Below are 23,706 nucleotides of genomic sequence, written 5' to 3' on the forward strand. Positions count from 1 at the left end.
CTGTATAATATATATTCCAATTTATATTTATTTGAATTCACCAGCTGCTGTTATAATTTGGTTGGAAGAGATTTGGAATGATTGAGATTGTTAGTATCATGATATGCTGTATGGATGTCATGTTAGTACTTGAAACTGAAAATCAAGTTTGAAGTTATGTGATCTAAATGCCAGAGTGACACACATGGCCATTAGGGGCTGGCTGAGAAGTGTAGCAAAGGCCCAGTGGCCTGCCTTGATGGTGGAATTCTGGGGAATAACCTGCACAGGAGACAGCTATCACATTCTGTATGTAACTAAAACTGCTGTGGATTTTGGAGGATGCATATTCCATATTGGGAATATTGCTAGTTCTTCTCTTTGAAACTACCCCAAAAGAATGCTGTGTTTAAAGGTGGGGAAGTGAGGGGAGGCACAAATTAGAATCAGACCATGTCTATTGCAAGAAGGAATTGCTTTCTTGACACTTTGGGGCTATTAAGACCCACACTCATACATGGTTTAGGCAGTGTCTGTAGTATGCTTCTTTAGACTGGAGGCTCTTGCAAAAGCTTGTGAGTGCCACCCAGAGGTGACCACTGGGATTTTGTACCAGAACATTCCTGGGTAATGTGGTAAGATGTATGCTATTTGAAAGACAAAACTACTAGTCTGCTATTGTCATTAATGGGAATTGCTTCTATGACTGAAAGACATAAATCTGAAGCATCCATCATGTCTTGGGTGATGCCAGAAAAACACTAATAAGAGAGACAATGCTCTAAAGAGTTCAATAACAAAATGGACATGGTTATGCAGATACATGATACTGGGGTAGGTGGGGTGAGGAAGCAAAGGGATAAGCACTATTCACCAGCAGGTGTGCTCCTTTCTTTTAGGACTGGCTTTGCAACTACTTGAGGAGCTACTTGTGGGTCCTGTTGCCACATGGACGATGCCCTGTAAAGACATCTATGCTAACCAAGAACGGGGTGCTTGGTTTTTGGATGGCAGTTCCAACGGTAGGTGAATGGTATTCTGCTTGGAAGGATCCCACACTAAGTTTGGTGGTTGAAGAGGTTCCAATAAAAGAAAGTCACACACATAGCAGCTGTTGGCTTGCATGCTATTTGCCTTACAGTACCCAGAGAACTGAAGAGCAATACACGCTTGTTGGTTTGTTTTTATGGACTCATGAGCAATGGCCAACAACCTGGCCATAGGGTTAGGTAGACGGGCAGTGGAACACTAGCCTGTTCAATGGAATCCCATATGAGACACAAATGAGAATGCTGCAAGAACTTGGGTAAGTTTATAGTAGCATTTATTTCTAGTCTGCTCAAGGCATATTTGATAACATCTACAATAGCAAAGCTCTTGGGGCTTGCTGGGAGGCACAGATGGTTGCTTCTGATGAACATCTTGGTTGTCAGGGCCTCTGTGGTGTGTTGGGGAAGGTTAGGGAGGGAAGGCCAGAGGAGAGGCCTGCCATGGCAGTCTACTACCTCTCTCTGTGCAATGGAGAGCCTGGCAGAACTCAGTGTCCTCTGTCTTGCATGAGGAACTGAGATGGACTCCACCAATGGACCACAGTTCTGGGTCTCTCTGCCAGACGAAGTTGAAGGTCTCTAATGAACTTGCTGATGGGGGGCTGCTCTGCTTTTGCTTCTCCCTGGCAAACTTGAACATAACCAATTTTGCAAAGTTAAAAGCAAAATATGGTTGATGGTATAAATTCAAAGTGTATAATATAGTGATCTTATAAATATATACATTATCTAATGATTATTATAATCAAAATGAAAAATCTCCAGAATTTGCTTATTTTATAACTGGAAGGTTGTGTGCTTTGATCAACATCTGCCTAACTCCACTACTGCCAGCTGTGACAATCACTATTCTACCCTGTATACCATGACTTCAGCTGTTTTAGGTTCCATATTTGAGTTCATTTAGTATTTGTTTTCCTGTGTCTGGATTTTTTCACTTTACATTATATCCTCCAAAGTCATCTATACTGCCACAAATGGCAGTTCCTTTTTTTTTTTTTAAAAAAGATTTATTTATTAACTTGAATGAGTTATATATAGAGAAATCTAGAAAGAGAGATCTTCCATCAACTGGCTCACTCCCCCAAATGGCAGCAAAAGCTGGAGCTGAGCTGATCCAAAGCCTGTATCCAGGAGTTTCTTCTGGGTCTCCCATGTGGAGAGGGGGCCTTCTACTGTTTCCCAGACCATAAAGCAGGGAGCTGGATCAAAAATGGAGCTGCTAGAACAGGAACTGTCACCCATATGGGTTGCTGGCACCACAGGCAGAGGGTTAACCTTATGTGCCACTGCCAGACCCCAGACGTTCTTTTTAATTTTTTTCTTAAAAAACATTTAAAGTTACTTATCTTTGTATTTGCGAGGGTTTCAGAATATGTATAAAAATGTATAGAAATGGTTATTAGTGTGTAGAAATGGCTTTTGTGTGCTGATTTTGTATCCTGCAAATTTACTGAATCAATTCTGAAGTTCTTCGGGTTTTCTACATATATGACCACATCATCTGTAAACAGAGACAATTTTACTTCTTAATCTGAAGCTTTTTACTTCTTTTTCATACTTAATTGTTTGTTTTGGATATTTAGTACTGCTAAGAGGAGGAGGCAAGAGGGAACTTTCTTGTTTTACTCCTGATTTAAGGAAAAAGTTGCAAGTTTTCACTGTTGAGTATGATGTTAGTTGTGGACTTATCATAAATGGCCTTTATTGGTTTAAGATGCACCACTTTTTCATCTAATTTGTTTAAAGTGCTTGTCATGGAAATATACGGTATTTTGCCAAGTGACTTTTCTGCATTTATTGATATGATCTTTTTTTAATCCTTTATCCTGTTATGTGTTATATCCTACTTATTGATTCTTCATTCTGTTATATGTTGTAACCTACTCATTGATTCGCATCTATTGATCTTGTTGCATCCTATGGCTAGATCCCACTTGACCACTATGAGTGATCCTTCTTTTTTTTTTTCTAAACATTTATTTAGTTTTATTGGAAAGGCATATATACAGAGAGGAGGATCTTCCTTCCGATGGTTCATTTGCCAAGTGACCGCAACGGCTGGAGCTGAGCCAGTCCAAAGCCAGGAGCCAGGAACCTCCTCCGGGTCTCCTACACGGGTGCAGGGTCCCAAAGCTTTGGGCCAGCCTCAACTGCTTTCCCAGGCCACAAGCAGGGAACTGGATGGGAAGTGGGGCCCCTGGGATTAGAACTGGTGACCATATGGGATCCCGGCATGTGTAAGGCGAGGACTTTAACCACTGCGCTATTGCGCCGGGCCCATGAGTGATCCTTCTAATGTGCTGTTCAGTTGGGTTGGCTAATGTTCTGATGAGAAGTTTTGCATCTGTCTTCATTTAGATTCATGGCTTGTGGTTCTCTTTTCTTTTAGTGTTTTTTTTTTGCTGGTTTTTGTGTCAGGGTACAAATGCTGTTCTGGTAAAGTGGGTTTGGAAGTGTTCCCTCTGACCCCATTTTTTTTTGAAGAATCTGAGTAGACTTGCCATAAATTTTTCTCAGAATGTTTGGTAGAATTCACTTGTGAAGCACCTGCTGTTAGGATTTTTCTTTGTTGAGAGGTGTTTAATGACTCATTTGATTGCTTTGCTTATTATTGGTCAGTTCAGATTTTTCATTTATTTATGATTCAATCTTGGTAGGTTGTGTGATTCAAAAAATTTATTCACTTCTTCTAGGTTATCCAGCAGGAAGAGATTGTGTAAGTGAAATAATACACTTGGAATTAAAAAAAAATTATATATTTTTATTTGTTTATATAGATAAAAGGAGAGAGGGAGAGAAAGAGAGAGAGAGAGAGGGAGAGAGGGAGAGAGGGAGAGACAGAAAGGGATTATCCATTTACTGGTTCACTCCCAAATAACTGCAACAGCTGGAGTTGGGCTGATCCAAAGCTAGGAGTCTGGAGCTTCCTCAGGAATTTTCATGTGGGTGCAGGGGCACAAGGGCCTGGACCATCTTCCACTGCTTTTCAAACACACTAACAGGGAGTTGGATCAGAAGTGAAGCAACTAGAACTTGTTCCAGTGCTCACATGGGATGCTGGCACTGCAGGCAGAGGCTTGTCCTACTGTATTATGATGCCAGCCTCTAAATAACACACGTTTGAATAAGCAATGGAACAAAAGAAATAAAAAGGGAAGTTAGAATTTATTTTGAGACAGATAAAAATGGCAAGATAGAGTACTAATACTTATGGAACGCAACAAAAGCTGTTTTAAGAGAAACTTTATAGCTATAAATGCATCTATTAAGACAAAAATATGATTTCATATCAGCAATCTACATTTCTATCTCAAGGACTGGAAAAGGAAGAACAAATTAAAGCCAATGTTTACAGGAGGAAAGAAATAAAGGTTAAAGCAGACATAAATAAAATAGAAAACAGAAAAACAAGAGAAAAGATGAATGAAGCTATGAGTTGGTCATTTTTGAAAAATAAGTTTGGCAAACACTTAAACTCACTGAGACTAATCAAGATGACATCAATAAGTAAGTAAGTAAATATCTTAACCTTAATCTTCCTTGAAACTCTGGTGGAGAAAGCCAATCTATCGGTTCCATATTATAAATACGTCATATTTTATTTACTTAGTAAAGACATTTTACTTTGAAATAGCCCCTAAGGCACAGTTGATAATGACTTACTCAGGGGAATCCTAGAGTAAGTGAGGCCTGCACCAGGTGTGCTGTCTCATGTCCCGGGCCCAGCCTGGTCTGCTCATACTCACAGGTGTAGCTCCGGGCTGCCTGGAGGCAGGTGGACCCTACATGTCCCCTTGGATGGTGCTGCCCTGGAAACTGACCTCAGCATTGTGGCTCTTCCTACTACCACCAGCACACCGCCCCAACTTGTTCCTTTCAATTCTTTGCATGTATGTTATGATTGTCTCAATGACTCCCCTCCTCCTTCTTCACCCAAACATGCCAGTCAATCATCTTGGAAAAACACTTAAACTTCCAAGACTTAAAATATCTGTTCCACAGAAACCATAGAGGAACAGATTGATCCATTTGACTGTGCAAAAATTTAAAACTTCTGTTTGGCAAAAGACAAGACTGTGAAACTGTAATTGCAGAACATATGATAAGATGGCTAATTGCCTCAATTTGCAAAATAATCCTTGTACAAATGAACAAGAAAGCAAAACAGCTCAGAAACAAAGTTAAAAGAGCAGACAGTTCACAGCAAAAATAGAAATGACATATAAGTGGATATTAATATACTCAGTCTCATTCATATGTATTTTTTAAAAAGCTGTATTTATTTGGAAGACAATGTGACAGAGAGGGAGATAAAGAATCTTCTGTCTGTTGGTTTACTCCCAAATGGCTGAACTGGGGCCGAGCCACACAAGAGCTGGGATTGGCCAGCCTAAAACCAAGAACCAGGAACTCCTTCTGAGTCTCCCACATGGGTGATAGGGACCAGGGACTTGGGTTATCATTTGCTGCTTTCCAGGCACATTAACAGGGAGCTTGATCAGAAGCAGAGTAACTGGGACTTGATTGGCACTCCAACAGAGATGCTGGCATCCCAAGCAGCCACCTAAATGCCTCTCCACAACGCTGGCCCCTCATCTGTTTGGTCTTGATGTCTTTCATTGAACACACTTTTTATTTGGATGCAATTAACTCCATCAGTTGTGACCTTAATGTTTTCTCTTTATTTTTGTTCTTGTAAGTGCTTCACTGTACTATATGTCAGGGAGATATTAAACCACAATATTTGCCATTAGCTTCTAACCTTTCACCTTGCTGTTGTTAATCCTCCCACAGCTCTCCAGTGTACTCTGGTAGGTAGGGATACAGTTTAATTTCTTCCCTTTCAGGGTGACAGTTTTTATAATACCATCTTTTATGCAATGTGTGCTTTTATCATTAAATTTAAAGATAGCATTTACCAAATCCTCATCTGTGGTTATAAACTTTTGGTTCTTTATCCCATTGCATTTGTCCAATTTTTGTTCTTGTGCTAGTGGCACACTTAATTTTTTAAAAAAGATTTATTTATTTTTAATTGCAAAGTCAGATATGCAGAGAGGAGGAGAGACAGATAGGAAGATCTTCCATCGATGGTTCACTCTCCAAGTGACCACAATGGCTGGTGCTGTGTCAATCCGAAGCCAGGAGCCAGGAACTTCCTCCAGGTCTCCCACATGGGTGCAGGGTCCCAAGGCTTTCAGCCGTCCATGACTGCTTTCCCAGGCCACAAGCAGGGAGTTGGATGGGAAGTGGAGCTGCCAGGATTAGAACCTGTGCCCATATGGAATTCCAGGCACATTCAAGGTGAGGACTTTAGCTACTAGGCCACCACGCCAGGCCTGCCACAGTTAATTTTTTATTTTTTATTATTTTTTCATTGGAAAGGCGGATATACAGAGAGGAGAGACAGAGAGGAAGATCTTCCGTCTGCTGATTCACTCCCCAAGTGAGCGCAACGGGCCGATACTATGCCGATCTGAAGCCAGGAGACTCTTCCGGGTCTCCCACGCGGGTGCAGGGTCCCAAAGCTTTGGGCTGTCCTCAACTGCTTTCCCAGGCCACAGGCAGGGAGCTGGAAGGGAAGCGGGGCTGCCAGGATTAGAACCGGCGCCCATATGGGATCCCGGGCGTGCAAGGCGAGGACCTTAACCACTGCGCCACTGTGCCGGGCCCCACAGTTAATTTTTAAGTAATGAGATAGAGTGTAAAGAGAGATATGCAAAATGCAAAGCTACCACTTTATGACTTAAAATGATCACTTGGGTTATTCCACTCAAGATTAAGAAGTGATAACTGTCAGGAACTTGGAAGTCCCTGCATGTTTCATATCGGTCATGATGGCTATCTACTATACTTCAAGTAACCATTCTTTCATGCATCTATTAAAGCCAGAACAAGCTCTGTCTCAAATAAACAAACACATTTTAAAAGTAAATAACTGAGAATAAAGCAAGCAAAAACATGTGCAAGCCCTTGTGCAGTTATCTGTTTAAAATTATTGAGAAACATCAGAGAAAATTTTACTAAATGGAGAAAGAAGTCTCTATGGTTGGATGATTCAATATCATATGAATTCTCAAACTGCTCTATAGAGTCAATAAAATTTCAGCAAGTTTGTTGAGTTGTTTTAACAACTGAGAAGTCATCTATAAGCCTCGGAACATAGTATTTCTTTCAGCATTGCACTTAGAATTTCCTGTTTGTTTTTTGTTTATAGGAATTTGAATGTCAATGCATGTGCGTATGTGTGTGTTTATCTGTGTTTATTCTGCATGAAGTTCCTTAATATTGTTATAATGCTGGTTTGGTATTTTGATTCATTTTGAGAGCTGATCAGTCATTATTACTCAAATATTGCTTCTGCTCTGCTTCCTCACTCTTACATTCTGGGATTACAATTCCACATATGTAAGATTGATTACCCTGGCTCACTATTTGTGATTTCCTGTCCTTCCTTCATTCTTTTTTCTTTCTTTCTTTTTTTCTTCAGTTTGGGTACTTTCTATTAACCTTATCTTCCAGTTGATTAATTGTTTCAATACCAATTTGAGTTCACTAATGACACTTTCGAAAGCGTAGAATAAATTGATACTTCATCCCTGATGCAGTGATTTTATTCCTAACATTCTTGTTGGGATCTTTCCTGTACTTTCCATCTCTTTGCTGAAATTTCCCATTTGTTCATTTATGCTAATCACCTTTTCAACAGATATTTTAACGTATTAATCCTGATAGTTTTGAAACCTTCATCTGTTCATTCCACCCTGTAGGTCTTCTCTGAGACTTGTTCTCTTAATTGCTTTATCCCCTTGCAATAGCTGCAGTTTTTAAAGGAAATTTGTTTGTTTTTATTGGTTTAAAATTTTTTTTATGGGAAAAGCACATTAGATAGGCAGAGAGAGGGAGAGCCAAAGAGAAAGATCTTCTGTTGCTGTCGCTGGTTCAGTTCCTAAATGGCCGCAAGCATCAGGAACTGAGCTGATCCAAAGCTAAGAGCAAGAAGCTGCTTCTGGGTCCCAAAGCTTTGGGACGTCCTCTATTGCTTTCCCAGGCTGTAAGCAGAGAGCTGTATTGGAAGTGGAGCAATTGGGATGTGAATCGGCACCCATATGGATCCTGGTGCTTGCCAGGTAAAGATTTAGCCATTGAGTCATTGCACTGGGCTCCTGCTTTTTGTTTTTGCTTTTTCACCAAAGGCAGATTTAAAGAGAGGGGAGTTGGGGAGGGAGGGAGCAAAGGAAGGAAGGAGAGAGAGAAAGATTTTTCCATTTGCTGGTTCACTTCGCAAAAAAAGCCTTGTGTAGATTCAACTCATGGTGGAAAACAGAAATTCAAGTGGGCAAGAGTAGAAGAGGTAAAATATGAGGAGAGGCCTTACTGTGTAACAACCCATCCTCACAAGAGGGAGCCCATAAACTATCATCAATGTGAGGCCAGTGCAGTGATGTAGCTGGCTGATCCTCTGCCTGTGGCCTTGGCATCACCTATCTGCAATAGTTCGTGTCCTGGCTGCTCCACTTCCCATCCTGCTTCATGCTTATGGCCTGGGAAAGCAGTAGAGGATGACCCAAAGCCTTGGGACCCTGCATCCATGTAGGAGACCCATAAGAAACTGCTGGATCCCACCTTTGGAGTGGCTCAGCTCTGGCTGTTGTGACCATTTAGATGTGTGTAATTCTTCCAAGTAAAAAGATGTGTAATTCTTCCAAGTAAAAAGTAAATCTTTTTTTAAAGGCATCAGTGGCTCTTGATCTGATCACTGCTTAAGCCCCTCATTTCCCATAGTTCCACAATGACAATCAAATTTTAATCTGACTTTCAGAGGAGACAAGCCATATATATACTCTAGGAGAGTCCTTGTAAACTGATGGATCTGTCTGCACCAGTTTGTTGGGAGTCATTGTCCAGTGCTTAGTTTCTCACCAAGGCTCATTTTGCTATTGGTACCACTAAATAACTCCTTTTTTCTTTGGTAGTAGATACTGGTGTGAGTCTTCAAAATGACACTTGTCAGGCAGTCACAAATTGATTACATTGAAACTCTCTAAGGGTAGTGATTCACTCTTACTGGGATCGATATATATTTTAGGTATGGGTTTGATATTCTGGCTACAGCATCTGGCCAATGCCACTGTTAAGAGGATGTGAAGTACTGTTATTGAATCAAAAGATTTTCTTGAATTAGGCTTTGCATTTCACAGTGAGCAAGTGTTGATAGAGACACACAGCCATGAGCTTCCCTGGTCTTATATGCATCTCTCCACCATAGTGTTCTAGACCTTATAATAAATTGTTGGGATAAGGGGATCAATTTATGGAGAACAATCAATGTGGTTAGGGTTCTATTGTTCAAGATAAGAAATATACTCTGAATCCTTTGTTGCTATCATATGCCATTGTAGCCTGGATAGGAAGAGTTCGCAGAGCTGGAAACCAAGGCATGAAACCTGGAGTGGTGATTCTCACCATCATCCTCAGCAGCAGACTTAGGGAATTTTTAATGGCCATTATCACATCTCTGCTGGAATTGATTCTTGAGTCAATTGAAGATGCTGCAGGGATTCCAGTAAAGCTACTCTTCCATTCTTGTTTTCTGAGATTACTTATCACATCAACTATCTGTACCTTGGTCTTTGTCTCAGCGTCTGCTTTCCAGAGAAACAAAACTTACACAGTGTCTAGCAAGGCCCTAGCAAGTACAGCTTTAGGACTGGATTCTAGAATACTGAATGGCATCAAGGATCCTAGTGATGGTATTAAGTAAGATGGGGGGAATTGGTTCCCAAACTTGATAATTAGAAAAGGATATGTGTGAAAATGATTTATTAAGATGATATGGGAATTTGGTGGTGGTCGGGGGGGGGGAGGAGTTGGGGAAATCCCGGACCCTATGGAGGTGTGATATCCTGTGGATAAGAAAACCAAGGGACATGAGAGTGGGAACAGAAGGGGTTGGTAGTGTTGTACAGTTTAGCTGCTTCCTGAACACAGGTGTCACATATCAGAGCATTGGTTCCCATCTTGGTTGCTCTGTTTCTGATCTAGCTCCCAGCTAACACAGTTGGGAAGACAGCAGGAGATGACTCCAGTGCTTGGACTCCTGCCACCCATGTGGGAGACCCATGTGGAGTTTTTCGATTCTTGATTTGTGCTGGTTCAGCTCTGACTCTGCTGGCCATTTGGAGAGTGAAGGAGGGAATCAGTGCATACAAGATATCTTTTTCTTCATTCCCCTCATCCTCTCTAACTCTGCCTTTCAAATAAGTAAAAAAAATCAATCAAACTGAAAAAAAAGTGGGGTCAGGAAAGGGAGGAGGCCAAGCAAGAGTCATCTTAAGGAATATTCCCACTGAAGATAACATTGGTTCAACCCCTCAAGGAGTGTGACACTAGCATTTAGAGGGCAGCTTTAGGTGATGAGTGGAGCCGCCTGGTTATGATGCCTGCCAAGGGGGAATCAGGGCTCTCTCCCCTTGTCTTTCTCCTCAGGATGCAAGTTTCCCTCCCCAACCCTGCCTTGGAGCACAGCCCTGTAATACATCCAACCAGAGTTGGGTCCAAGGATACCTCTTTGCAATCAGTCAAGAGGGTCTGAGACTCATGAATCTTCTCTCTCTTCCACCTGTGTGTTCCAGCCTGCCCTCAGTGAGGCTTGCAGGTGATGCTCGAGTGCTCTTCAGGACATTTGGAGATTTATATACCCCAGAAACAGGGGGGGGGGGGGAGTCCACTATGTGGGAAGGGTTGTGGGAGGAGTAGGGGGAATCCCAGTGCCTATAAAACTGTATCACATAATACAATGTTATTAACAATAATAAAAAAAATGGGTGAGCTAAGAGTTCAGAAAAAATGTGGACTGCAGATTTTGCTAATACTCATGTGCTTCCAGCTGTAGTAGAATCAATATATGCCTGGTGGGAAGGGTGATGCTAGAAAATGTTACTCACTGGAGGATTAAAGGGACTTAGAGAAGGAGCTAGGGATGTGTAACCAGGAAGTGAGCTGACCAAAGTGGGATAGCCAGGAAGTGAGCTGACCAAAAGGGGATGGGTAGGGCTAACACAGCTGTATTACCAGTGCAGGGTCTGTCAAGGGGAGGAGAGAATCACTGGTAAGTGCGATCCTGAGACAGTTGGGAAAGTTATAGGGAGAGATTTTGTATCTGTCTTTAAGAAATAATCTCAAGTATCCAGAGCTGACTGTAGATGAAACATACTAACAGGAGAGATAGTGAGTTCCTAAGCTAAAATTATTCTGTCAGAGACTGTAAGAGCCCCTTCGCAAGGAGATTGCAGAGGGGATCCCAACATCAAATGGAGATTGAAATACAAAGATTCTTGTGTTTGACAAAACACAGGTGAACTTGTCCCAAATAAATCTCTTCAGAGTTAGGGCAGGAGGAAAAGGATATGATTGTTTTGGGATGGGATGAGACAGCTCACTGCTCCCAAGTTAAGTTGTGTTAGAACTTGAACTCTTTTTTTTTTTTTGTTTTAGAGTCCAGCATATTATTGTCAAGTTCAGTGGCTTCTTAGGGAGACCCTCCCTGATCCAAAGGCAAAGCCAACAAAGCAAAATCCCTGTCAATTAAAAGCCTCAACATAACATCAGCAACAATATATAACGTTAAGAGATAAATTGACACAGTATTGAGCAACCGATATGTCAAAATTGGATGCAAGGCCTTAACAACTTTCTGTGACTATTTCAATGACAATTCAACATTTGAGGTGCGAAACAGTTTTAGGAGGGGTGTGCAGAGAAACCTTCCATACCTTGGTGAGGAGTACTTAATCCCCGTGTCCTACCTAGTAAGGTGTGTGTGAGTCCATGCTGACCAAGCCTTCCTTGTTGTTCTCTGCCTATCCATTCCAATTTGTGAGTGTGCACGTGTGTGTAAGTGTGCATGTGTGTGTGTTGGGGGGTGGGCTCTGGAGCATCCCTCATGGTCATTGCAGAGAGGTTGGGGACCCGAAGTTGGAGCTAAGTAAGAACCAGAGATTGCTCCTCTCCCAAGTCCTGAAGGGAGTTTACTGTTCTGTTTCTGAAGACCGCTCAGGTTTCCTGGCTGTTGTTCCGATGGCCTTGGAACCTATGATGAAGGATTCAGCTTCTTCCATCCCATGTGGTAGGTCCAAAGCGGGGGGATGTCCTCTGAGTTCTCGGCCTCCAAAGGCATTCCAGTCCCCTGTGGTCTCTTTGGCAGTTGGGATGTGGTCCTTGGTGCCCGTACTGATAGTCATTGGGGGGGATCCGGGAGTCTCCACATTTGGGATACAAGTCTCCTCCTGTCCCCCTGTTCCACTCTGTGGTCCCCCACTGCTCTGTGCACATGACCTCCTGTTAATAGGTTGTCAGGGTCGCTCTTGATCCCCCCTGTATGTCTTTGTAGTTTTACTGTTGTCTAATGTTGTCTTGAATATATTGTCTACAAGTTACCTGTTATGTGCCTGAGAGGTTACACTACATGGCTTCCTCACACGTTCACAGGAGATGGAAGGTTTCTTTGCTCTCTTGCCCAATTTCTGAGTAGTAAAAGGTATGGAAAGTACATGTAGTTATACAATTTTAAAAACACATGGCTTGAGACCATATTAGGTCCATCGGGGGATATTTACCTTCATTGAGAATCTTTAGGGTTGATTCATGCACCCAAAGCCCTGAGGATTCATCATGGAGCTTTCTAAGCAGCAATCATAAAAACCAAATCCCAGAGCGTCCTGGCCGGGCAGCCAGCAGGCGGAGCCTAGCGCCAAATGGCGCACTGGCCACCCCGATACTGGCTCCGGATGCACCCATGGTAGTGGCCGTGTGTGCTCCAGGCATGAGACGCTGCTTATCCCAGGGCCTTCCAGCCACCATGCGGCTGGAAGACTACTTCCCCAGGTTCAAGCACCACCCCTTCCCTGCCCTGCCCCCAGCTCCAGCCAAAAGGCGAGCAGTGAAGCAGAAAAATATGGAACGCTTCACGAATTTGCGTGTCATTCTTGCGCAGGGGCCATGCTAATCTTCTCTGTATCGTTCCGATTTTAGTATATGTGCTGCCGAGGCAAGCACAGAACTTGAACTCTTGTATTTCTAGTCTTATTTATGACATCCTGTTTTGCTAAAAGCAGTTTGTGCTTTAGTTGAACTTAAGAACAATGAAAATTCGCTAAATGAGTCTTCCAGGGACAAACTAATCTTAGAATCAAGCTGGTTAAAATAGAAAGGGAAATATTGACAATACTGATATGTTCCCTGTAAAGCTTGAAATATGCAACGTGAGTGTATAAAATCCCCTACACATATGTGCAGGTGTACAAATCAAAATGTCTAGCTACTTTCCATGTCTGAGTACACATGAAGGTCTGCTAAGATTTAGAAAATGTGAGATATCAAAAAAAAGATAAGAGTACTATAGTAGTCTACAGGCTGTTGCATGGGTACCCACACAGAAAACCAAGAGCTGTCTCTCTGTGTCTCTGAGCTTGCTTTCAAGGGTGGGATTGTTTTTTTTTTTTTTAGATTTATTTGTTTTTATTGGAAAGGTAGATATCCAGAGAGGAGGAGAGACAAAGAGGAAGATCTTCCATCTGCTGATTCACTCCCCAAGTGGCTGCAATGACTGGAGCTGAACCAGTCTGAAACCAGGAGCCAGAAGCTTCTCCTGGATCTCCCACATGGGTGCAAGGTCCCAAGGCTTTGGGTCATCCTCAACTGCTTTTCCAGGCCACAAGCAGGGAGCCGGATGGGAAGTGGGGTGGCCGGGATTAGAACTGGCGTCCATATGGGATCCCAGCACATTTAAGGCAAGGACTTTAGCCGTTTTGCTACCACACCAGACCCCCGAGAGCGGGTTTTGAAGGAGCAAAGACACATGCTCCATAATTGTCCTTTTCTATGTGTAGATTTATTTGAAATGGAGAAAGGCAGCAGGTGTTTGGGGAAGAGTAGTGGGAAGGAAAGATCTATCCACTTGTTTACTCTCCAAATGCCCATAACAGCCAAATGCTAGCAGCCAAGAACTCAACCGGGGTCATTCACATGGTGGCGGAGACCCACATATTTGAGCTGTCATCTGCACTGTGAGCAGGAAGCTGGATGTGAGGTGACAGAGCTGGGACTCAACCAGGCACTCTGATACATGATGTGGACACACCAAAGGGCTACTTAGCTGCTGAGCCAAATGCCTATGACTGAGCCTCAGTTCTGGCTCATGAAATGGCATTTGCCCTCGGAACACTTTTATCACATTGGTCTAAGTCTTGGTTTCCTTATCTGCAGAGTTAGAGATGAAAACGTGAGGCTTCTGGAGATTTTAGGAGACAGTCTAGGCTAAAGCCTTTAGTAGCATGCTCCTAAAACCACTCACCTGCCCTTCCTTCCCAATCTCTGCTGACCTAACTTCATCTTCTTTCTTTTCCCCAGACTCCCAAGAGACAAAGCTCACAAGTATTTTGGTTGATCTGAATAACAGTTTCATACCACAAACCCATTTTCCCCCCAAATATTCTTTATTTTTCTAGCAATGAAGGGTTTGAACCAAAGTATGCATTTGGGGTGCAGGCTCATCCCTCATGATATGTTGCAACATGGTGGGCCCTGCAGGGAGACAAATCCATGGGCTCAAGCTCAGGTCCCTCAGAGGTGGGGGGAGTAGCCAGCCACCACAATGTTCTCCCCGGTGATTTGGCTGGCGTCCTGGGAGCATAGGAAGGACACAAGTCCTGCGCAGTCTTCTGACTGCCCAGTTCTGCAGGGAAAGAGGAGGTGAGGTTGACATAGCCCCATGACTTCTTTTTGCAGGGACACTATGCAATCAAGACCTCCATGGAGAAAGGCACTCCCCATGGGGAAAGGTCTCTGTGGAGGTTGGCAGGCTGGAGTACGTCATCAGATCCCAGAATGGGGAATGGGTGACAGCCTTCAGAGGATGGGGTGTGATCTTTTAGCTATGGTGACAGCTCTGAGGCCATGGGCAGATCATTGCCTCACCGTGACCTACCTGTGTACTCCGTATATTGCCTTCATGCGGTTTGAATACTCTGGGTCCTCGACGAACTTAAGCAAAAGTTGAAAAGTTAGTGTTGCTCATCTAGAGAGGATCATAAAGGGGCTGCCCCAGATGGCCCCTGTGATTTTGTGGAGGAGCTGCTGAAGGCACCCCAGGTTGGGTTTGACAGCATGCCCATTCTGTTTGGTGGCTAATCCCCCAGACCATGGCCCAGAGCATCCGGGCCAGTGTCCCTGGGGCCCAAGGCTGAGTGTGTAGGATGCTGAGACATGGCCTGCATGCAGGAGGTACATGGTGCTCATTGGGGTAGGAACACAAGCTGTCTCTGGTCCTCACCTTATGACTGAAGTCTGTTTTGATGAGCCCCGGGACGATACAGTTGACCCGGATGTTTTTTGGTGCTAACTCCATTGCCAGAGTTTTGGTGAGGCCCAGCAGGGCTGTTTTACTGATATTGTAAACACCCAGCTTCTGAACGGAAAGAGAAAGAGATGACTAGAGGATGGTGGAGAACCAGGCTGTCTGATTTGCCCAGAGACTCCAGGTCATAAACATTTCTGGGGCAATGGTCAGTAAAGATGTCTGAAGGTTCCCATTGCATTCATGGAACACAAGGAGCACTTCGCTCTACACATCGAGTAGTGCTGAGGGAGCAGTTGGCAAGCTGTGGATATTTCTGTGAATCTATCCAATTTTCTAAAAGTTAGAAGGGAAAGTGTCTCCTCTTACCCGCCTTGGAATGCCAGTCATACTTACGACAAATGGAATATAGGCTGTAACGGAGGAGACCAGGACCACTGAGCCTTGCCTGGGAAGATAAGTACAGGGTGGAGTGTGAACCTCAGATGGTCTCACATGTGCGTGGCTAGGGAGGCTGTCTGGGAGGGGGTAGAAGACTGTGGACATGAGGGAGGAGTGCGTGGGCCTGGTGGAGGTGCCTCTCTGCATTTGTTTTTAGGTCTTCATTTATGTTTCTCAAATTATGTTGCCAAAGAGGTCATCTGTGTTTGGATTTCTTTGGTGGGAATAATTGGAGAACAGCTTGCAATTGTTTAGTAGTACTAGAACTGGTCAGTTTTCTTTTTTAAAAAAATCTCTTCTTGGGTTACTTTTGGTAAGGTGTATAATTTTTGAATATTTGTCCATTTCATAAAAATTTCCATTTACGGTCAGCATAAAGGTGTCTCATTGGCATCAATGTTCTCTCATTGCAATGCCTTCTGTTTTCATGGCTGATATTGGTTATTGGTACCTTCACTCTTTCTATGGACATTTATTTATTATGTTTTGAGATAACATTTTAAGTTTACATGGCAGTCAAAGGCTTCTTGGCTCCACTAAATAAAGAATTCAATAAGTAAAATGTGAAAAAGACCAAGGTCTAGCATATGTCTTTGCTCTTTTTTCTTGAATCGTCCCTACAGGATTTTGCCCAAAGCTTTTTTTTTTTAATGTGTATAATTGTGTTTCCCTCCCCCACCCCTGATTCTTGCATTATGTTGTACCTTCTTTGTTCCACCAGTTGTTGCTCTGAATGAATTTCTTCTGTATGCATTTGTTTCCTTCTGCATATGCCAGGTTTGGGATTATGGGAGATAGACAACATAACACTCCAGGAGCCACTATTGTTCCTAAGCTGGAAAGACATGCTTCGGCTTTGTGTCTCCAAGCAGGGATTTAAATTTTGTCCTTTAAACACAGCCACTGAGTTGAGGACATTTTGTAGTGTGTATGCAAAGCAACTTCTGGATTTGGAGCTTGTCCTATAATTGTGAATTTTCTAAAATGATTCCTTGCTAGAACTATAAACCCAGTCACTAGAGATGGAAAATTTGTTAGAATATGTCACTATTAAATCAGATTGAAAACTTTAAATTGGTGAAAAATTCTAGCTTGACAATCTTTATGTTTTAACTGCACTTATTGATAGGTGAGGATAAATAATATAACCAGTTTTATGTTTTATAAATGTCATTAATTTTCTGTTTTTGCTTCTTGTTCTGTCTTACTTTCCTTTGGATTATTTTTGTTTCCTCTTCTCCTTCTATTAGTTTGAAAATATGCAATGTATTTCATTTCCACTGTTATATGTAACACTTAGAGAATAGAAAAGCCTGCTTAGCTTATCAAAGTCTAAAATTAATGTATTTAACCTCTTTTAAAAAATGAGATAATCTTACAACACCTTAATTCCACCTCTATATTCCTGAATTGAATTTGCTTTGTATTCTTATGTTATAACACCCAAAACATCATAATTGCTAGTTAGAAGAAGTAGTTAAATGTGTTCACATGTTAATGTTATTTTACATTCTTTCTTTCACCTTAAATTTTTCCATGTGTGATTCTTTTTGCTCTTCTCCTTAAAGTATACCCTTTAGAGTTTCCTTTAGTGGAGGTCTTTTGGTAGCAAGCTCTATTTTTGTTTGTCTGAAAATGTCATAACTTTGTCTTCAATTTTGAAAGATATATTTGGCAGCTACAGCTGCCGGTGGGTTGGGAGGTGTTTGTTTCCAGCATATGTGAGATTCCATGTAATTGGGTCTTGAAAGATCACTTCAGTAATTAGATAAGAATGACTGGAAACCATTTAATGGGAGCTTCCTTCATGAACTCCTGCCTAGTTCACAACCTGAGAGAAAACTAGTTTACTTGCTCAGATTCTGTAACTAATAGACTGCTGGTAATAATACTATTAATTAGTTACCAATAGGAAAGCCATTAGTCATTACCATTAGATTCTGTTTTTTTACTTGTATGGTATTCCAAACTGTTCTTACTACTGTTCTCAAATGTTTACGGTTTACTCTAGCAAATATACAATCACAGTTCACTGCTTGGCAACTGACACATCATATCATGCCAATTAATATCTGCCAAAGGCCCATTAGTAGTGGGTTGGATCACACTTGTTACCAAGAGTTGGCCATTTTGTCACCTTGTACATGTGGAACTTTGGAAAACAGGCTTTAGTCTGATACCCCATCAGGCATGTGTGTTGGGACAGGAAGGAACCTTAGTGGTTGTCAGAGGTTAGGAGTGACATAGACAGTCACCCAGGCCCAAGAAGCTGTCCAGCCCACACTGAGTGCTCAATAAGCCCTGAGAACTCAGCAGCAGCACCAGGATGCCAGAATGGGAGGAAGCAAGCCCTGTCTGTGAAGCCCTTTTCCTGTAGTTGAGAAGATTTCTACTGACCACTGTAACGAGGGAGTAAGAGTGCTGCTGGTGGAGACAGACTGGGAACTCTGATCTTCAGAGGGGGCATGGCTAAGCAGGGAGAGGCCTGAGGGATGGGAGGTAGCCAGAGGGAGCTATTTTGGAACAGGAATGCTTCTGGCTCAAGTTGGAGGGCTATCATGGGGATGGCAAGGCACCTGCACGAGACGCTGTGTGCCTAGACTGTTGAGGTAGGGTAAGGCTTCCAGTGATAAGGTTTGTCAATGCAACGAGTAGAAGGGAGCTCCCTGGAGCACAGCCAGACTGTTTCCTGTTACCAGGATAAATGCAGGGCTCCCGGAGGACAAATGGCACCAGGGAGAAACCAGAGCAACAGGAGGCTTCCCAGTCATGTGCCCCTGGTGAGGACAGAGCTCCACACGTGTGTGCCTGCTGTGGGCATCAGGGAGAGGAAGGCAGGTAGGCTTCCTATTTGTAGCTGAGCAACAGAGGCTGGGCGAATGAGAGGAGGACAGGGCCAGAGTGTGAGTTTGGAAGTGGGAAGGACAAGATAGCTTGTACTTCTATTAATGGCTTAGTTAAGCTCGTCTCTGAGGGGGATAGTCTCACTCCACTCAGGGCCTTCTTCCTCTAGTTTTTCCTCTTTGACACAAAGGAAGCTCCCTCCCATTCCACCCCTTCCTCACCCCTTCCTCACCCTCTCTTTTCCATATGCGGCAGCAGCAGGTTCAGCAGCAGTGCTGGGGCCTTCACATTGATGCTCAGGATCTGGAATCAAAGCAAGTGAGGGGTGGAACAAGGGAGACAGAGTCAGTTCAGCATTCCTCACAGAAATGTGTTAGAAGGTGGGCGTGATGACCTCTGACAAAGGGGCAGTGGGCAGCATGCTGGCTTGCTTAGGATGCAGGGAAAGGGGCAGGGGTGGTGGCATCCTGAAGATGCAGGCTAAAGAGTGTGCGGGCAAAGATCCCCCAAATCCTGTAGCTGTTCTCTCCAATGTCTTTTAGGGCACCAGGGTAAGGACAGGGTTCCATCTGGGGCTGAGCAGGCATTGGCTAGCTGGATCCAGCTCAAGTAACTATTATGAATTGAGCTGTATAGTACAAAATTCACATGCTGACATCCTCACTCCTAGTAGCTTAGGCTATTACCTTATTTGGAAGCAAAGTCATTGCAGGGGTTGTGATGATGTCATACTGTCATAGGGCTGATGCCTCCTCCACCAAGGAAGGGAGTGTATATTGACACATAGGGGATACACAACATGAAAGTGGAGGTGAGGTTGAGGTGCTGTTTGTACAAGTCCAAGCACCAAACACAGCCAGAAATCCCCTAGGAAAGGTGAGAGTCATGGAAGATTCTCCCTGTGGCTCTAGAAGGAATCAGCTCTGCCAACACCTGTGTTGGACTTCCAGCCATTGCAGGTGCTGGCCAGTACATCTCTATTGTGCAGTCCACTCACTGTTACTATGTTACAGTGCACAAACAGATTATAGATGGGATCTCAGGATTACAACTTGTAGGGCTGGGTCTTAAGCACCCCCAGGCAAGGAAGGGACTCATGATTGCCTTCATTCCCTATATTGTTGGTGACTCCTTGGTTTTATGTCAGGCACTCCCAGCATGCTTGGAATTCCTGAATGGTGGGAGACTAAAAGTGCAACTCGAACAGTTTTCCTGCCACGTCACGCAAGGGGAAATAGAGGCTCCAGGAGTCTAGGCACTAGCCTGGTTGAGTAACCTGTGATGGAGGCTGGAATGTGGGAGGTGAGGACCAGGTCTGGTCCTGTGAGTTCAGATGAAGTATGGTTATTGAGAAGGTGTGAGGATGAAGTCTACCCACCCCTCCCTGGCTTCCCCAGACTTCTCACCTTGTCCCAGATCTGCTCGCTGGTCCCCAGGGTTCTGCCCACCAGGGGATTGACCCCTGCCACGCACACCAGGTGGTCCACACCCCCACAGTGTTCCAGGGTCTGTGGGAGAGGAGGAGACATGGGGGATAAAGTCAGCAAGTGAAAGGAGGTTTGGGCAGCAGTAGGAGGCGATTGCTGTGTGAGGTCCCTAGGGATATACCTGGTCAATTCCAAAGTCTGGGCAGAGAGCACCAGTCACTCTGTGAAACTGGAGATATCTATAGTAGACCCGGGACACTCTTGGAGGGGCCAGACACTGAAACTCTGGACCAAAAAAAGGAGGTGCAATTCCATCCATTCTGTCTCAGTAACATGTTCCTGTCCTCCTTGTACTCCCAGGCATTCTTGCCTACCAGCCCCCTGCACCATTTCAGAATTCACTGAGACCTCTCCATTTCACTGAATTCTCTAACTCTGATGATAAAACCGAGCCTCCCTTGTCTGTTACATCTTCTCAAGGGTCTTCCAGGAGGGCCTGGCAGGTGTAGTTGCTGGCTGGGAACAGAGTTCTGCTTCCCCACCAACACACTCTCCACCCCAATGTCTTACCATTCCTGAGCCCACCTCCCCTTCTTCCTGAGCCCACCTCCCCTTCTTCCCTCTTTGATGGGCACCTTTCTCTGAACAAGAGTGTTAGGGGAGATTGTGAGCCCACGGAAGTCATCTTGACTCATGTTATGGTTAGGTGCCTTTAGCCCTCTTCCCGAAGGTGGTTCCTAGTGGCAGGATCCCTGCCTCCTGGGGTGTATTTTCTTCTTTGCCCCTCACCGTGGCCACCAGCCGCTCCCGGTCCTCCGCCTTCCCCACGTGACACACGGTGCCTGTCACGCTGAGCCCCTCTTTGCGCAGCATAGTCACAGCCTGGTCCACATTCTGCTGCTTCCTGCTGCTAATGACCACGTGGGCCCCATCCTGGGCCAGACGCCGGGCAATGGCTAAGCCAATCCTGCGGGCAGAGAGGGACAGGAGGATGAGACCATTCTGCCTTGGATTGAGCCCTTTCCTTCTTGTTGCATTTCTCAGCACAAGTGAATTCTCTGCACCCATCCAGAGCAGCTACTGACACACTGTGAATGGTTGGAGGACTAGACACAGCGGGGTGAATGCATCAGGCAGGGTGTGCTGTTCCTCCTTTGTACTCCCCACCCCCTTGTCTTACTGGCCTCCCTTGCTTGGGGTCTACTCTCAAGTCAGCTACATCTCAGTTCCTCAAGGTGTTGAGTTGTTTTGTATGCCAAACCAGACAACTATTGGTCTCCATCCAGCCTGAGAAACATGAGATTCAGGCGTGCAACCTGCAGGTGCTGGGCGTTAACTAGGCAGGGCAGTGCTGGCTCTGTGGGGGTAGGGAACAGGGGATGAATTCCCTCAGGCATGTTTCCTGTTTCTAGGGGTACCTGCAGGAACCTGTTGTCCACTGGTGTGCTGCCTGGGCTGACTCAGTCACACACACACATACACATGCACATTTCACATTCCCCTCAAGCTACTAGAATACAGCTAGGTGAGCTTTTTGCTTTGTGGGGATAAGATTAAAATAGTATCAACAGAATGCAGAAACACCCATAATTCTGGAATTCCCAAGTGTTACTCACCCATTTGTGGAGCCTGTGATCACGGCAACTTTGTGGGCTAATGACATGCCCCTGCTGGTGTTTCTCACACAGACTTGAGCCACACTGGGCAGGCGGTCCCTCCAACTCTGGGCCAGTGGCCTGAGCATAGAGACTCTGTTGGTTCTTTCTCCTTGTGAACTTGGTCCAGAGAAGTCTAGCAGGATACTTGCAGTTGCTGTAGGAGGTGGAAGTGGTGCCCCCTTGGTTGTGTTGTAGCGGGACTGGCCTGGAACTCCCTCCTTGATGTTTGGCCTCAAACTTTCCTCTCCAGCTGTCGTGAACACAGAGCATTCTCTCTTAAATCTCTGCTCTTTAAATCCTAGGCATGCAGTGGTTTTTTCATATCTAAAATCCAATCTAAACAATTGCACACATGAGCAAATATTTAGTCTTGAGTCTGGCACCAGGGTTATGGAACATCTGCTTTACAGGCCTGATGTGAAGCAACCAAATAGATAATGAGGTGAAAGGGCGTTGTAAACTGTGAAGTACCTAGCCTGTAAGTCATCCCAAGGCTGCCCAAGGGCAGTGGGTCTCACTTTTTTACCCTTGTGGGTCTCTGGCCTCGCTGCAGATGCAGCTAATACTTTGCTTGCAGTGTTCTGGCCTGGCTGCTTGCCAACCTCAAGCCCTTTCTAAACTTGTGTTCATTTTCAAGTGCACAAGAGGAGTCCTTGCTGATTCTCTGAAGTTTGTTTATCCTACCTCCATATGACGCACAGCCATACTTACTTATGGCTCTGCTGACATTTATTTTATTAGCCCAAAGTGGTCTTGCTGCTCTCAGGCCTCCTCGCTGAGTGCCTAGCGCTTAGTGGTGCATTGAATGAACATTTGCCTGTAGTGATGTAATGGTTTGTTAAGGGTTTTCGATCCTATTCCTTAGGCATAGCATCTCCCAGGCTGTCTGTGGTGCTAGCTCAGCTCTGTTCTCAAAATACATGTTGTCGAGTAGCCATTCTTGTCTTTTAAATGTGCAGGCTTTGGGTAGCATTAAGCCTTGTGTACACTGTAAAATTGTGCTTTTTTGATATTTGGAATAGTGACCCTCTGCCCAAATCTCCACAAATCTATGGCTGTGAATTTAGAACTGCCTTATTTGAGCACGTCAACTGTAACAAATCTTTGGCAAATATCAAGACAGATAAATACTTTTGAAATAAATTTTAAATAAAAATTCATCATGTTTTCTTGTAGGAGAACCATTCCCAATGATTTCTATTCCTAACGATTATAGTTCCTTCTCTCCGTAACCAAAGAAATAAAGTTAGTACATGGAGTTTCCTTTTCCTCCGACTTATGCTTTGTGGATGATGGATATTCCTGAGATAAGCAAAAGCTAGACCTCTCTCTCCACATGCTCCATCTATCTTACTCCAATTACACCTTTATTTTGTTTTGTTGTTTTGTTTTTTTTTCTTCTTTTTCATGAAAGATTTATTCTTACATATTTACTCAATCCATCAGATTTCTCTTAAACAGTACACCTTTATTCTGGAAGAAGATCTAGAACCTAGGATTGCATTAGTTTGTTCATTCACTAAGTGAGCACTCACTTAACGCTTACTAAGGTGCTCGGAATACATGCAATACTTAAAGTACCCATTATTTCAGCTGGGCCTTCAGAAAAACAACTGATTTTTAATATATTATAGTTGAATAAAATACTCTCAACACAATTTTATGGGAAAACAGGAGAGGCAAAGGTGCCAAACCTAGCTTTGGGGTGGAGATGGTTACCTAATATATCCCAGGGAGGGTGGTATTTAAGTTGACTCAGAGAAAGAGGTGATTAAAGTTGTGGGGCTGTTTGTGCTACATATTCATTGTCATTTTTATTGTATTTTGAAAAGTTTGTAACACACTTCAGGAAGAAGGTGCAGATTTTGAAACAGACTTGACTTTGGGATGAATTGGGTGTCTTCAGGAGACTAATAGGCTTTGTCAGGCCTTTTCTAGGGATCTGCTTC

The 23,706-nt window shown here is 43.8% G+C and overlaps 1 protein-coding gene, 1 long non-coding RNA gene and 1 other non-coding gene across 3 annotated transcripts in view; 1 reads left to right on the forward strand and 2 right to left on the reverse strand.

Annotated features, from left to right (window-relative positions):
- The window catches only part of LOC121149474, a 48,851-nt gene extending 47,040 nt beyond the window's left edge, over window positions 1–1,811 (forward strand). The window contains exon 3 of the long non-coding RNA XR_005882661.1: window positions 879–1,811. This is a non-coding gene — a long non-coding RNA (uncharacterized LOC121149474). The remainder of the gene's footprint in view (window positions 1–878) is intronic.
- Window positions 1,812–12,981: 11,170 nt separating this feature from the next.
- On the reverse strand, window positions 12,982–13,088 carry LOC121149523. Its single transcript, XR_005882683.1, has one exon. It is a non-coding gene; the product is annotated as a U6 spliceosomal RNA (small nuclear RNA).
- A 1,566-nt stretch (window positions 13,089–14,654) lies between these two features.
- On the reverse strand, window positions 14,655–21,843 carry LOC121149473 (dehydrogenase/reductase SDR family member 2, mitochondrial-like). The gene is made up of 7 exons (XM_040970199.1): window positions 21,716–21,843; window positions 20,889–21,066; window positions 20,079–20,180; window positions 18,905–18,975; window positions 15,784–15,835; window positions 15,342–15,498; window positions 14,655–14,806 (listed from the first exon to the last, which is right to left on the reverse strand). The coding sequence occupies exons 1-7, from the start codon at window positions 21,841–21,843 to the stop codon at window positions 14,655–14,657; spliced, it is 840 nt and encodes a 279-aa protein (XP_040826133.1).
- Window positions 21,844–23,706: the final 1,863 nt, after the last annotated feature.

Source organism: Ochotona curzoniae, unplaced genomic scaffold (genome assembly GCF_017591425.1).
Source record: "Ochotona curzoniae isolate NIBS_2020 unplaced genomic scaffold, NIBS_Ocur_1.0 scaffold_4701, whole genome shotgun sequence".
NCBI lineage: Eukaryota > Metazoa > Chordata > Mammalia > Lagomorpha > Ochotonidae > Ochotona > Ochotona curzoniae.

Bases quoted from the DNA above. Each gene is read 5' to 3' on its own strand.
- LOC121149473 (XM_040970199.1), bottom strand. From the start codon at position 21,843: ATGCTCAGGCCACTGGCCCAGAGTTGGAGGGACCGCCTGCCCAGTGTG. The intron at 20,181-20,888 runs GTGAGGGGCAAA...CCTCTCCCACAG, and splicing joins GGGAGCGGCTGGTGGCCACG to ACCCTGGAACACTGTGGGGG. The intron at 18,976-20,078 runs GTGAGAAGTCTG...CTTTGATTCCAG, and splicing joins GCGAGCAGATCTGGGACAAG to ATCCTGAGCATCAATGTGAA.